At 39.1% G+C, this 14,718-nt stretch overlaps 1 protein-coding gene across 1 annotated transcript in view; it reads right to left on the bottom strand.

Moving 5' to 3' along the window:
• The window catches only part of DNAH7 (dynein axonemal heavy chain 7), a 246,777-nt gene extending 237,152 nt beyond the window's left edge, over nt 1-9,625 (bottom strand). The window contains exons 1-2 of the mRNA XM_061203571.1: nt 9,611-9,625; nt 3,860-3,922 (exon numbers count right to left, since the gene is read on the bottom strand). Of these exons, the coding sequence (XP_061059554.1) occupies nt 3,860-3,922; nt 9,611-9,625 (78 nt within the window). The remainder of the gene's footprint in view (nt 1-3,859; nt 3,923-9,610) is intronic.
• Between the last annotated feature and the right edge of the window lie 5,093 nt (nt 9,626-14,718).

Genomic DNA, 14,718 nt, shown 5'->3' on the forward strand with positions numbered 1-14,718 from the left:
ACTTCAGACAATACTTCCCAAAGTACAAACACCAAATTAGGTAACTGTTTCATACATATACAGTGCTGTACCACAAACAGCTCTGTTTTCTTTAATCCCCAATGGACCACAGGGTACAAAGGGGAACATGAGCACAACGTTTTCAAGCTAAAAGTGCAATAGGTGTTCTCAGAGTGGAAGGCTTCCCTTTAGGGAGAATAAGGATGTGGCAAAGGCCTAATAAGAATGCAGCTGTAGATGATAGAAGGAAAGGGACATATGGTCCAAGTGCCCTAAAATTTTCATACCATCATACAGAGGCAACTCAAATGAGGTCTATTGTAATGGAGCTACTACAAATGTACAAAATACCTTGCTTAACCCCAGCCTTCTACACTGATTCCCACACACCTGACTTCTTAGGATCCCTACAGCACCCATTCTGCATGCTGAGCTACCACCCCCAGTCTCATCAGCACCCTGGGTGGAGAAGGGTGGTGAGGGCCTTAATGTTTCCTCTATACCCTTCATATATATATATATATATATATATATATATATATATATATATATATATATATATATATATATATATATATATATGAAGAGTTTATAAATAGTGGCCCTTGGCTAATCAAAAAGAGCAGTCACACATAAGTCAGAACACCATCTAGCTAAGTAATGCTGATCTTCAATAAAACCAGAGGGGTGGATTTTAAAGTAACATCTACATATTTTTAATGCTGATTAGCAATTCCATTTTAGTCTGTTTTCTCCTTTCAGATGATGACAGACATATGCCACTCCTTCCCTCTGCTTTGGAACTTCTGTGAGGCTGGACTAAGAATTCCATTGACTTTTCTATCAGGAAACTCTTGTTTCACTTCCTTTCACATCCTCTTGGCCTCACCTCTTGATTCCAGATGTGGCTGCAGTGAACAGTTCTGTGCTGGCTTCAATTCAGGTAGGAATGACAGGGTTTCCACTCAAGAAAATGTCTTTCGTTTTGTCCTGTGAGGCTTCTTTGATGCCATAGCATGGGACCCTCAGGGTAGCCCATTTTGCACTCACACGTGAGCAGCCAGAAATAGGTAGAAGTTAACATCCTCAGGAGATAGGATGAGAGCTGATGGATAAATGCTACCACCCTGATCATCCTCAGGCAGATGATTCCAGAAAGCATTCAGAAGGTCGGGGTAGGATCATCCCCGCTGCCTCGTATTGGCTTCTCCTCCTTCCTAGTTTTACTCTCCCTGATCCTTTACTCCTGCTTCCTGGGATCAGCTCTCCAACTCTACACATGTCCTATTTTCAGGCTCTTCTTTCACAGGAAAACATCTAAAACACTTAAAAATCAGTGGTCTTCCATCCTTCCATCTCCCCTTCCATTCTTCCATTCTCATCTTTCTCCATAAAGGATTTCAGATTCGTGGGAGGGCTATGAGTGAGGTGTGCAGGGTGAGAGTCAGGTCACCAGCTCTGAGAGGCTGGCAGCCACCAGTGCTGGGTCATCCTTGGTTTTAACAAGGATCACCTCTGGGAACATGAAGGTCTGTAATGAAAATCATTCTAGGTGTTCCAGGTAGAAAGGGCTTATATGTTCACATACTCACGTGGGCTTGATGCCTGGGGGTTATTTTTTTCATCTAATTTCTGGGACCCAAATCCACCACTTTTTAAATGCCAATCTCAACTTCTGCCAGTTGTGAGAACTCCAAACCATGGGTCATCACAAAGTATGTTTAAAAACTCTGGATGTGTGCACCACGTAATACTAGAAGCTGACTTTGGAAAGAAGTGGGTGCTCTGCCAGAGACTACAAAGCAAGCGGTCTGTTCCTTTATGACCTGGGGTAGTCAGAGCAGCCCGCACTACCCAACCCGCACTCACAGCACCTTTCTTCATTTAGTGAAAGAGTCTATTTCCATGGCAGCTATGAGGTCAGAACTGGCTAAAAAACAAAAACAAACAAACAAACAAAAAACTGTAGGTAACTTCAGTGTTTTCTGCAACCCTCCCCCTGAAAAAACCCCACAAAACTGTGTGTCGCTAAAAATGGCCTGAAGGCTCCAATTATGCCATTTGTTTTTCCAAACATTTACAATGCCCATTATTGAAGAACACACCAGTGTTTTACCAAAAATGTAAGTAAATGCAATTATTACCCCTCCCCCCCAAATCTTAACTACTGCCGGAAAATTTTATCCAAGTGCAAACCTTAACATTCAAATGAATTTTTGTTTTAATCAATGGAATATTTTAAAAATCTCTTTCAAATATTATTTATCTTAAAAGACATAAAACTCAAATGATATGAAAGAAAAATTGCAAGACAAAGTCAAATATGAGCACAGTATAAGGTTTAAATCAGCCAAATAAGCATTTTAAACAATTATTTGCCTCATGAGCTAGGAAGGATTATTCATCTCAGCCACTGAATATTTATTCAGTAAGTAAATTTAAATTTAGTTGATATTTCTAAATCTATATACTAATAATATTTATTGCTAAACCTATACACTAATTTTTTTTAAACTAGTGCCAATTTTATTAAATTTTAAAATTTTTTAATTTTTAAAGAGAAAATAAAATGTCTATTCCATTTCATATCTTTGGCTCTTAACACAGAACACCTAAGACAGATATTTGCAGAACTAAAAAAAATGCTATGATTTTATTTCATAGAACATGGTGTGACAATCTTGGCATTATCGATAAAATAGGTTCACAATTAAAACGTGTACTTTGAAATGTTTAAGAGCATTCACCTAAACATTTTCATTGGAGTGTTTTTTTAATCTGAAAGAATCCTTAATTTCAAATTATTAGAAATCTACTCTGTATGAAGCCATTCAGATTCCATTTCATAGTTCATTCTGAGCTTTTAAAATGTTTCAAAACAAATAATGTTTGCACTGAACCTCCATTTAAAATCAACTTCCAGGAATCACAAGAGTATAACTCAATGATATTAAATTCAACATAATTATTTGACAGTAAATTTTATTGCAGTAAAATCTAATTTGTCCAGCACTTGATCAACTGAAAATGTCTATTAACTACCTCTTCCACAGGACAATGCTAATTTAACGTCAAAATCATGAAATAGGATGCCAAGATCTAAGAAATCTCGTGTAGCTAAAAGTGCTAGAAGAGACATCTCTTCAGAGATCAAATCAACTGTTCTCATTTCAAACTCAGAAACTGGGGCTCAGAGAGGTAAGTGACTGCAATAGTCACAGAGCCATTAGTGAAAAATCTGTAATCTAAGTCCTTGCTTCCTAACTCCAACACTGCTTCTGCTAGGTCATCCTCAGAATTCTTTTATTCATAATACTCAAATATCCTGCACAGACTAGGTAATTATAGCTTACAGCTCCTTTATTAAGACAGTTATTTTTCCTAAGATACATACTTCATAGATGTTCTCCATCGGAAAAGAAATGGAGCACAGAAATTTATAATAAAAAATTCAGTATCTTGGGCTTCCCTGGTGGCTCAGCAGTTAAGAATCCTCCTGCCAATGCAGGGGACACGGGTTCGAGCCCTGGTCCGGGAAGATCCCCCATGCCGCGGAGCAACTAAGCCCATGTGCCACAAATACTGAGCCTGCGCTCTAGAACCTGAGAGCCACAACTACTGAAGCCCGTGTGCCTAGAGCCCGTGCTCCGCAACAAGAGAAGCCACCGGACTGAGAAGCCCACGCACCGCAACGAAGAGTAGCCTCCGCTCGCCGAAACTAGAGAAAGCCCACATGCAGCAAAGAAGACCCAACGCAGCCAAAAAAAAAAAAAAAATTCAGTATCTTATTTGCAAGTTTGAAAACTAGTAAACAACATTATTACAAAAGCAATAAAATATGAGATATTTGGTAAATTACCATAGACAACTGTGGTAAAAATCTGACTGGTATCTTGGATTTTTCTTTGCTGGGTGATTTATCCTGCATGAAAAAATACAAAAAAAAAAAACCAACCCAACACTGTTTACTCTGTTAATGCTAAAATTGACTCATTCAACCAAATGTTACAGAGTGTCTAATATAAAGTAAAGCACATATCATCCAAAATATTCTAAAACATACTTTATGGATGGCATGATATTGTGTACAGAAAATCATAAGGCATCCACAAAAGATTATTAGAGCTAATGAAAGAGTTCAGCAAGCAAGGTTGCAGGATTCAAGATTAATACACAAAAATTGTACTTCTAGATGCTAACAATGAACAATCCAAAACTGAAATTAAGAAATTAATTTACAATAGCATCATAAAGGATAAAATACTTAGGAATAAATTTAACAAAAAGACATGCAAGCTTGTACAAAGAAAGCTATAAAACATTATTGAAAGAAATTAAAGAAGACCTTAATAAATGGAAAGACACCCCATGCTCATGGATTGGAAGACTAATATTGTTAAAATGCAATACTCTCCCCTCAAAATAACCTACAGATTCAACACACCCCCTCTCAAAATCCCAGATGCTTAGTTGTAGAAATTACCAAGATGATCATAAAATTCACATGGAAATGTAATGGACCCAGAATAGCCAAAAGATCTTGAAAAAGAACAAAGTTGTCAGACTCACACTTTCAGATTTCATGACTTATTACAAAACTACAGTAATGAAGACTGCGTAAGGATAAACACATAGATCTATAGATCAAAGGAACAGAATTGGGAGTTCAGAAATAAACCCATACATTTATGGGTGATCAATTTTTGACAAGAGTGCCAAGACAGTTCAGTGGGGAATTGGCCCTATCTTCTTCTAGGAATTTATCTGAGTGTCCATTCACTTAGCACCCACCTCCTTTCTCCATGGCTAAAACTTCATTTTTTTTCCAGAATGCTCCACTTCCTAAGGTGACAATGTATTCAGGTTAATGCATCCTCAAGTTACTGTAAGTAACATATACTTTTTAGCAGCAACTTTCAGGGAAAAGTGCTGATACTTCCTTTGAGTAGAGGATGATTCCATGGTAGGAATTCCACCTAGGTAAGAGGAAGCACTGTTGACAATAATGCTTTGATCTATAAAGCAGATTATAAATCGTGCTTTTTGCCAATTGTCAATTTATTGCTTCTCAGCTCCAAGTCTACCCTTTTTGCCCCCCTTTGTGATTGAGCAGGACTCTATAACATTTCTCCTTTGCCAGCCAGCATTAATATTATAAAGGGTGTCAAAACAACACTGTGAGAGGAAGGGACTCTCTTCCTGGTTCCAGGGCTTTTTGTCGCTGCTTCCATGGTGTGGCTGCCAGCAGTCGGCATCCTTGCCTGTGGGCACCTTCCCAGCCTGTGGTGTGTGGCTGACCCAGTGACAGACACCCTCCAGCAGGGTTGCATCCCTAAGGGCAGCTTCCCAGAAAGTTTCCCTTACATCATAGAGGGAGACTTTCTTTCAAACTCTTCAGCATGCAAGCAAGATGGTTTTCTCACTTCCCATGTTGATACTTTCCTGATTTTCACAGCTGTATAGTACTCTAATGTATGAATATGATGTGATTTATCCATTCCATTCTCCTATAAATTAACATTTAGCTTATTTCCAATGTTTCTCTATTACAAAAGATGTTCCAATAAACATCTTTGGTCATATATTTTAGTATACACACAATTTTATTTCACACACACATACATACTATACAGTGTGTATATAATACACATATATTACACATGTGAGTATGTAAATATCTCTTTTGTCCCTTTAATTCCATTGGTATATTTGTCTATCTGTAAACAAATTGTATGACATTGTCTAAATTACCATGACTTCACAATAGGTCTTGAAATCTGTAAGGCAATTCTCTCCACCTTAGTATTCTTAAAAATTATTATATACAATCTTGACCTTTTCTCTACCACGTGAATTTTAGGATCCACATTGCATGAAACTTTGGGGGATTTTGACAGAAACACACTGAATGCCTAGAATAATCTGGAGTAAATTGATATTGTTATGATATTGACTTCTTCATGAATACAATATATTTCTTTATTCACATCCTTGGAGTGTATTTTTCAAAAACTTTTTGTAATATTCTTCATAAGGGTGTACACATCTTTTGTTAGACTTATTCTTAGGTATAAAGAATTTTGAGTGAAAAATGCATTATAGGATCTGAACAACTGACTTACCAACTTTTAATCCCAACTAACTTGTAAACAGGGAAATGTCCATGAAGGCTGCATCTACATATAATAATTTCTGTGATGGTTATTCTTTGTTTGCCCCAATCCAGTCTCCATGTTTTCCTTCCTGCTCTGTGCCTAGAAGGCTGACTCCTGTAGATAGGCAGCATCTGGGCTCCCAGCCCTCTGGCTTCTGCTGGTGATTAAGCAATGAGAGGCACCGGTAGGAGACTAGACAGGATGAAGGGAGAGAGTTTTGGATATTTCTTTCCTAGTACTCCCTGTTTCCCGTAGTTCTGATAATGGCTAATTCTTCCAGAGCTCAGCTCCTGTCACGAAGCTACCATTCCAAGCCTCCAGCTCTCACCAAGTTCTGAGAATGGGGTTCAATTTCTTTGACCCATCAGGCCTAGGAATGGCAACGACTTCCTGTTATTAATCCTTAGGTGCCTCCTCATCCCTGTTGGTTTCTTCTCTTAACCTTGCCCACACCTCTCCAAATGGTCTTTTCATAAGTTTTCTTCAATTTAATCCTTTTAAGCATGCCATCTGTTTTCTGTTGGGATCCTGACTAATATAATTTTACATTACCAGAATTAAAATTGCTAAAGAGTCAAGGTCTTCCTTGAGTACTCTGGCTTGGCACTTAGTTTTTATTTCACTGATTTTCAACTACTTGTCTATTGGAAGGGATATTTTAAACCTGGTATAATCCAAATTTAACCGTTCTGATGAAATGACCAGAATCTATGAATGTGTCTGGTTAAAATCCACAATAATCCTGAAGTTGTCTGATTAAATCAACAGCCAACTCTCAAAATTTAATAGGGTTGATTTAAATATAGTCATCATATGTTCTGAGTTATGGTTGTTAAAATTATCACCATGCTGTTGGCCTCATACCCAACTGTTTTCACTCTGATCTCCTTTTTAAGCAATAACATCAAGGAGACAGGATGAAGGAAAACAGAATGAGCATCATATAAATGCAAAACTACTTAATTTAACAACTAGAAAAAGCGCTAAGGTAGAGATAAGCTGACAGCTTTTCCCTCTTCTCTGCCCACAATCTGTAGTGGATTTTGTGGGGAGCTTCGTGCTCTTTGGATATCTGTATTTTTAAACCTCTGAAAGTTCTTCAGCTGAAACTCAAAAAGCCTTATGTTTTAACTAATTTTAAAAATGAAAGAAGCAGTTCCAAGAGATTTTTCTTTTAAATACCTAATTTAAGAGTTCAGATTGCTATTCCTGAAAAATGCCATGTCACTCTAAACCTTCCACTATTGAGATGAATATATTAAAATCTCCTTCAGCAAATATGATTTTACCACCTGCTCACTTTTTCAAACTAAATGAATACATAAGTAAATGTCACATAAAAATGTTATTTCCAAAAGTTTAATCCATTCTGTTTGTTTCAGGTTAAAATATAAAAGCTTTCACCCTTTCAAAAGGAAAATGATACTCAAAATTAGCATAAATGAAAGTATCAAGAGTTTTAAAATTACAGGTCAACAAAAGCAGGGAGAGAGGGACCTCTGCTGTTTAAAAATAGTATGTAGAAAATGTAAATAGTCCTAGATGGGCTCATGCCCATTCTTTCAAGATCCCACTGCCTTTTTAATAACAGAGGTTCCTTTGGGGTGGGGGCATGTAATTTCCAAACATCACTTTTATGAAGATAAAGTGAAACTTAAAACTTAACTGCCAATAGGTTTTTAGTGGGCGCTTTTCAGTTGTAAATTGGTCAATTTGGGCTTTGTGAAACAACAGCTATTCAGAAATACCACTGCAAATATGGTAAATGCATATTTTAAATTTCAACACCACAGAATATGATTCAAAAGCATGTCAAAGACTGATGTGGGCATCAAGAAAATAAGTTATTTTTGATTAATTAATGAATTAGGGTTTTGACATTTTCAGTTAGTAACCTACAACTCAATGTTACTTTTAATCTTCTTTCCACAGTAAATTCTAACACTACCAAAAAAACTATAAAGCTTGAAAAAGAAAAGATTATAGTTTAGTGTCAAACCAAGAAGCTAAGCAAAATTTGCAGGCTTAAAAGCAACTGTTTTCCATTCAGTACCAGGATGCTTAGGGGGCTTTTTCCATACAAATCTAGAGAGTTAGAGTTGTTTTCTAGCTAGCCCAGAATAATGTCCACACTTAACGTCTTCCCATTCTGTTCTGGCATTAAAAAGTTTGACCATTGTTCAGCATTCCTTTTGTTTACAGTTACCCTTAAATTCAATAAAGAGTTCTGAAAAGTTATCTACTGCAACATATGTTACCGAACCAGGTTCCCTTTGTCAGAAGCACAGCAAGCCAAAACGCTGAGACATCCGAGGTTTGCAGCGAAGACAGGGCTTATACACAAGGCAGCCAAGGAGAAGACAGGAGAACAAATCTCAAATCTGGCTCCCGGAAGACAAGGGGCTGGGGTATTTATGGGGTAAAGAGTAACGCAGCAGTGCCGTCTGAGGCGTCGGGAGGTGAGGAGCATGGGGAGGTGGGGAAAGGTGATTGGGAAAAGGTGTGGTAGGTGTGGTAATCACCCCTCTGCTCAGGTGTAACTAAGCCACAGGCCTCTAGTTTCAAAAATGCAGGCGCTTAACAGGATCTGAGGGTGGAGTTTTCAGCCCTCCGATGTCGAAAGGTCACCAAGCCATACTTGCATATGCCCAGTTGGAGGATCAGGGAGCCTATGAAGTCTTAACTAGCTCAGCCTCAAAGAGACACAGCTGACTCCAAGCTCCTGCAAAACAACTCCGGCAAACATCTTATTGTTTAGGCTCCATGTGGAGTGGAGGACATGCAAGTCTTTTGTAGCAACAATTAAAAGCAAACTTGATTAGTGGAGGCCAGTGAAATGGATTTGACTAATGATGATTCCCCACGGTTTCATATGCATCTTTTGTTACATGCCACGGGGATGTTTTCCTAAGAAGAAATTCCATTTGCCACTTACCAAACCCTTTCATGTGTGGTATGGTATGGCATGGTATCTTGTTTGAACTTTGTAATAACCTTAGAAAGGAGGAAAAGTTGTTCTGATTCCTTCCCTTTGCATAAAAGAGACAGAAGGTTTAGAAAAACCAAGTGATTTGCCCAAAGTCGCACCGCTAGGAAGGGGCTTATATTCCAACCCTAGAGCCCAAATCCAAGGCAACTCCCCACCGAGATTCCCCCCAGACAAACGCAGCCACCATTAGCACACTGGGGACACTCTAGGGCTGTAATTTAAACTGCAGGCGCTCTGCTCCTCTGTGTTTGGTTGTTATGACAACACCAAGTACGAAAGGTTGGGAAGAGAACATATAAAAGTTTTCACCGAAAACGCTCAATATCCCACATCATAAGTGGGTTGAAAGAAGCTGTACCCCGCGAGGCCACAACAGCGGAGTCCGGAAGACCTAGGCTTCCATCACTTTTTAAATACAAGGGAAGCTTCGCAGAGGGACGAGCCTGGCGAGGAGCCAACCTCTCACCTGCTGGCTGCTCATGGCTGTGAGGACGCGCTGGTGGCACCCGGTGGCTCCTGGATCGCTCCTGCCCGGCGCCCCCAGGAACCGCTCGGACGAGAGATGGCGGCGCCCGGGGACAAGGCAGTCTATGCTCCCTCAGCGCCGGGGCTGTCTAGCTTCCCGGCTGCGTTCGTTGCTAAGCAACAGGCCCGCGCAGGTTCCATTTCCGGTCATCTGTTGCTCCTGGGACAGCACCCGGGAACTGGCAGTGCACTCCCGCGGGAGGCACTTTCCAGGGCGCTGGGTGGCGCCTGAGCCCGCGTGGTGCGTTAGAAGCGGGCGAGTAAACAGCTGAAGGCGGTGGGTGCTCTTCCTTCTGCCTTGAGGAGTAAATACCCTTGGATTACTGACCGGTCACTTTTGCACCCTCCTAACTTAGCTGGGTGCTGCGGGTCCCTGCCTTAACTCCTATTTTCCTATTTAACTTTATCTGTGCTTAGGAGGTCTCAGAGGACTAGTGGAATGAAATGATTGCAGATTTCAATGCTTATGGGGGCAAGTGGAATTAGGAGAAAAAAGCATGCAGAGCTTGGAACCAGTAAGCACCTTTCTTCTATTTTCCATGGGTTTCCAACTCACATTCCTTTCTTGACTTTTCCCACACACTAGAAAACTATCCTTTAGAAGAATACCAGAAAAAGAACCTTCAAGAATTCATTTAAACCAACATTCCCGGATGGTCTACTGCATGAAGGGTGCTGTGCTAAGGGCTAGACATACAAACCTGACCAAGATGCCATCCCATCAGCACCGGCTAAGGGAGTATTCAAATAAGCAGTTAAAATGCGGTGCAGGCAACATGGGAAGGAGGATCCTCAGGGAGAACACAAAGCAGGAACTTCTTAATTTCTCCTGGAAGATGTGGAAGGAATGTGAGATCTGAAGGAAGAAGACATGGCCAGACAAACAATGTTGAAAGCAAGCAGATTATATATATAAAGGCCCTAGACAAGGGTGATGGCTGATGCAAGAATTAAAAGTAGTTCTGAAAGTCTGAAGAGTTGATTTGCGTAAAGGGAGTTAAAGAAAATCTAGAGATGAAGCTGAGGTGACACGCAGGTGCTATATCTTAAAGGACTCTTTAAAACATGGTGTAATAGGGAAGAACAAATCTGACTCCATTTTGGATCTGTTCCTTTTACTTTAACCTTTGTATTCTATTGTTCTCACTACAAGTTAAGAATGTTGCCTAGAGCCTGAAATATACAGGACAGCCCATTCTCAAGGCTCTGACCTTTAAAGGTATAACACTTTTCCATTCATACAGAGATAAAAAGTTGCAGAACAGAGAATAACATTTGTCTTGTTAGAGGTTTACAGGAACATCATGACCTGACCTACCTGGACAGCTGCAAGAACAAAGGATTCCAACACCAAGAAGTTGGCAACAACCAACTACACCCCCTCCCCTTTTACTATAAAAGAAGCCTGAATTCTAACTGAGGTAAGACGGTTCTTTGGGACACTAGTCCACCATCTTCTCGGTCTGCTGGCTTTCCAAATAAAGTCACTGTTCCTTGCCCCAACAACTTGTCTCTCTATTTATTGGCCTGTTGTGCTGAGAGCAGTATGAGCTTGGACTCGGTAACAATGGTATGGAGTTTAGACTTAAAGGGAAAATGATCTCCACTGAAAAGTGTTTTGTTTGGAAATTATAAGAGCCCATCCTAAAATTCACAAGGAATTTCAAGGGACCTAGAAGAGGCAAAACACTCTTGAAAAAGAACAAAGTTGAAGGACTCACAATTCCTGATATCAAAACTTAATAAAAAGCTGCAGAATTAAAAACTGTCTTTTCAACAAATGGAGTTGGGAAAACTGGAGATCCACATGTAAAAGAATGAAATTGGCCTAACACCATATACAAAAATTAACTAAAAATGGATTAAAGTCCTAAACGTAAGAGCTAAAACTATGAAACTTTTAGAAGAAAACATAAGGGAAAAGCTTCATGACATTGGATTTGGCAATGATTTCTTGGATATGACACCAATTGCATAAGCAACAAAAGAAAAAATAGACAAATTGGACTTCATCAAAATTTAAAACCTTTGTTCATCAAAGAACAGTGAAAAGGTAGCCCACAGAATGCGAGCAAGTATTTTGCAAATTACGTATCTGATAGGGATTAATATCCAGGATATGTCGAGAATTCCTAAAACTCAACAGTAACAAACAATCTGATTTTTAAAAATGGCAAAGGACTCAATAAGACATTTTCCCAAAACAGATATACAAATGGCCTACGAACATATGAAAAGATGCTCTACATCACTAATCATCAGGGATATGCAAATCAAAACCACAAGATACCATTTCACATCCATGAGAGTGGTTATTATTAAAAAGAGAAGCAATAGAAAGTGTTGATGAGGATATGGAAAAATTGGAACCCTCATACACTACTGATAGGAATGCAGAATGGTGCAACCTTTATGGAAAACAATATTGCAGCTCCTCAAAAACTTAAAAATAGAGTTACCATATGATCCAGCAATTCTACTGCTGGTATTTGCCCAAAGGAACTGAAAGCAGGAACACAAACATATGTGTACATCCATGTTTATAGCAGCATTATGCACAACAACCAAAAGGTAGAAGAAACCCAAGCACCCATCTAAGGATGAATGGATAAATAAAATACGGTAATACAATGGTAATTTTTTTCATAGTGTGCCTACCGGTATTTATTTATTTTTAAAAGTTATATAGGCATATGAAAAATGCTCAAAATAGAACAAAATTTTACAAGAAATAAGTCTCCCACACCTGACCCATTTTTCACCTCCTCAGAGACAACCAGTGTTACTACTTTCTTTGGTGGACTCTAGAAATTTCCATACATAAATAGACATATATAGCTATTTTATTTATATAAATGTTTGCATACTACACAATCTATTCTGTAATTTGCTTTTCCTATTCACAATATATCTCAGAGATGGATCCATATCATGCGCTCATTCTTTTTGACACTGCACAGTGTTCCACGGCAGATTCTCCACAATTTCTTAACCAGTCCATTATTGATGGGTACAATGGGAATATTATTCAGCCTTAAAAAGAAAGGAAATTCTGACACATGCTACACCATGGATGAACCATAAAGGCATTATGCTAACTAAAATTAGTCAGTCACAGAAGAACAAATACTGTATGACTCTACTCACATAAGGTACGTAGTCAAATTCATATAAACAGAATGGTGGTTGTCAGGGGTTGTGGGTAGGGGGGAATGAGATATTATTTTTCAAAGGGTACAGAGTTTCAGTTTTTGCAAGATGAAAAAATTCCAAAGATGAATGGCAGTGGTAGGTGCACAACAGTGTGAATGTACTTAATGCCACTGAACTGTACACTTAAACATGGTTAAAATTGTAAACTTTGTTATGTATATTTTACAATTAAAAAATTTAAATTCTTTTTTAAAAAGAGGAAAACTAAAGCCAAATAATGAGAAGGAAGAGGAGGAATGACAGGATATTTCATTTTTTTAATGATGCTTTATTAAGCAATTGATTTGACAGAAATATTTGTTATATAAACTTAATTACTGACAAGTTACTTTTTTTCTTTTTTTTTTTTTTTTTTTTTTTTGGCCATGCCATGTGGCATGCAGGATCTTAGTTCCCTGACCAGGGATCAAACCCGCGCCCCCTGCAGTGAAAGTCTTAACCACGGGACTATTATGAGAGTTCCGCAAGAGACGATGGTGGCTGGAACTGAGGTAGTGATGGAGGTAATAGAGATTCAAGAGATATTTAGGAGGTGGTTTCACTAGAATGTGGATGTTTAAAATGGAGAAATAAGGTTGAGGATCATTTTACTGCTTTGGATACCTGTATGAATGATGAGATAGAGAAAAGAGGAAGAGGAGTGGGCTTTAAAGAGAAAGCGATGAGTGTGGGACATGGTGACTGTGAGATAACTACAAGACATGTAAGTGCATATATGGCCAGTAGGTATTGTACATAGCAGTCAAAGCTCAGAAGATAAATTCTGAGCTAAGGACATGGATTTGAGACTCATTAACATATAAGTGACATACAATCCATAAGCATAGATGAGATGGCTCAGGGAGTATGTAGAACAAGAACAGAAGAGAATCTAGTATAAAAAACAAACAATATTTGAAAGTTAGCTGGAAGGGAACCCTGGAAGGAGAACTGAAAGGTGGCCAGAGACAATTGGGAACTGAGAGTATAGACCCATGGAAACCAAAGAAAACAATATTTCAAGAAGGAGAATTTGGTCAACACTGTCAAATGCTTTGGAACGGAGATTCAAAAGTATCCATTGGATAGAGCAATAAGGAAGTCACTGGTGAACGTGGCAAAGGGATTTCAGTACAATGAGGTAGGAGGATGTGGGCCCAGATACCAGAGGTTGGAGAATGAAGGGAGGGAGACTGCCAGTGTAGGCAAATCTTCAAAAAGCATGGGTTATGGACAAGAGGGATGGAGTGGGGGTTAAGGGGAGTCATGGATACAAAGACCTTATTTTTTCAAACAAGAGAGTTTTGCTTATATTTATATGCAAATAGTAAGGGGGAGGAGGAAGATGAAGGGAAAAGTTAAAAGGAGATAGAATTACTTCCAGATGAAGAGACACCCTGTAGGGACACTCACAAAAGGAGGAAGAAGGATGCATGGAGATGTGGGTGTTGAGAAGTTTGCTGGTGTGTAGTTGGGGGCATTTCCAAAAAGTGAGTATCATTCTCTCTGTGATGTAGAAAGCGATATCACCTACTAAGAACTAGAGGGAAGGTAGGAGTCAGGGGTTAAAGGAAAATTTGAGCAGAACGAAGAAGTTTTGAAATGACTACTTGACAGAAAAGAAGAGAGAACAGAAGTGATCGAGGAAATTTAGGAAAGGCCTGGATGAAGTTGAAGCCTCTGAATTAGTGGTGATAGAAATCTACACTCCAAAGATGTTCAACAGACCAGGCTCAGGTTCAGAGAAGACCAACACACAGCACATTCCCCAGGCCGGTATGACAGCAGGATAACTGGTGGCTCACAGATAGACTAGAGAAAGAGGCAGCTTCAGATTGGCAGGTGCCAGGTTTAATA

This window comes from Eubalaena glacialis, chromosome 1 (assembly GCF_028564815.1).
Source record: "Eubalaena glacialis isolate mEubGla1 chromosome 1, mEubGla1.1.hap2.+ XY, whole genome shotgun sequence".
NCBI classification, from domain to species: Eukaryota; Metazoa; Chordata; class Mammalia; order Artiodactyla; family Balaenidae; genus Eubalaena; species Eubalaena glacialis.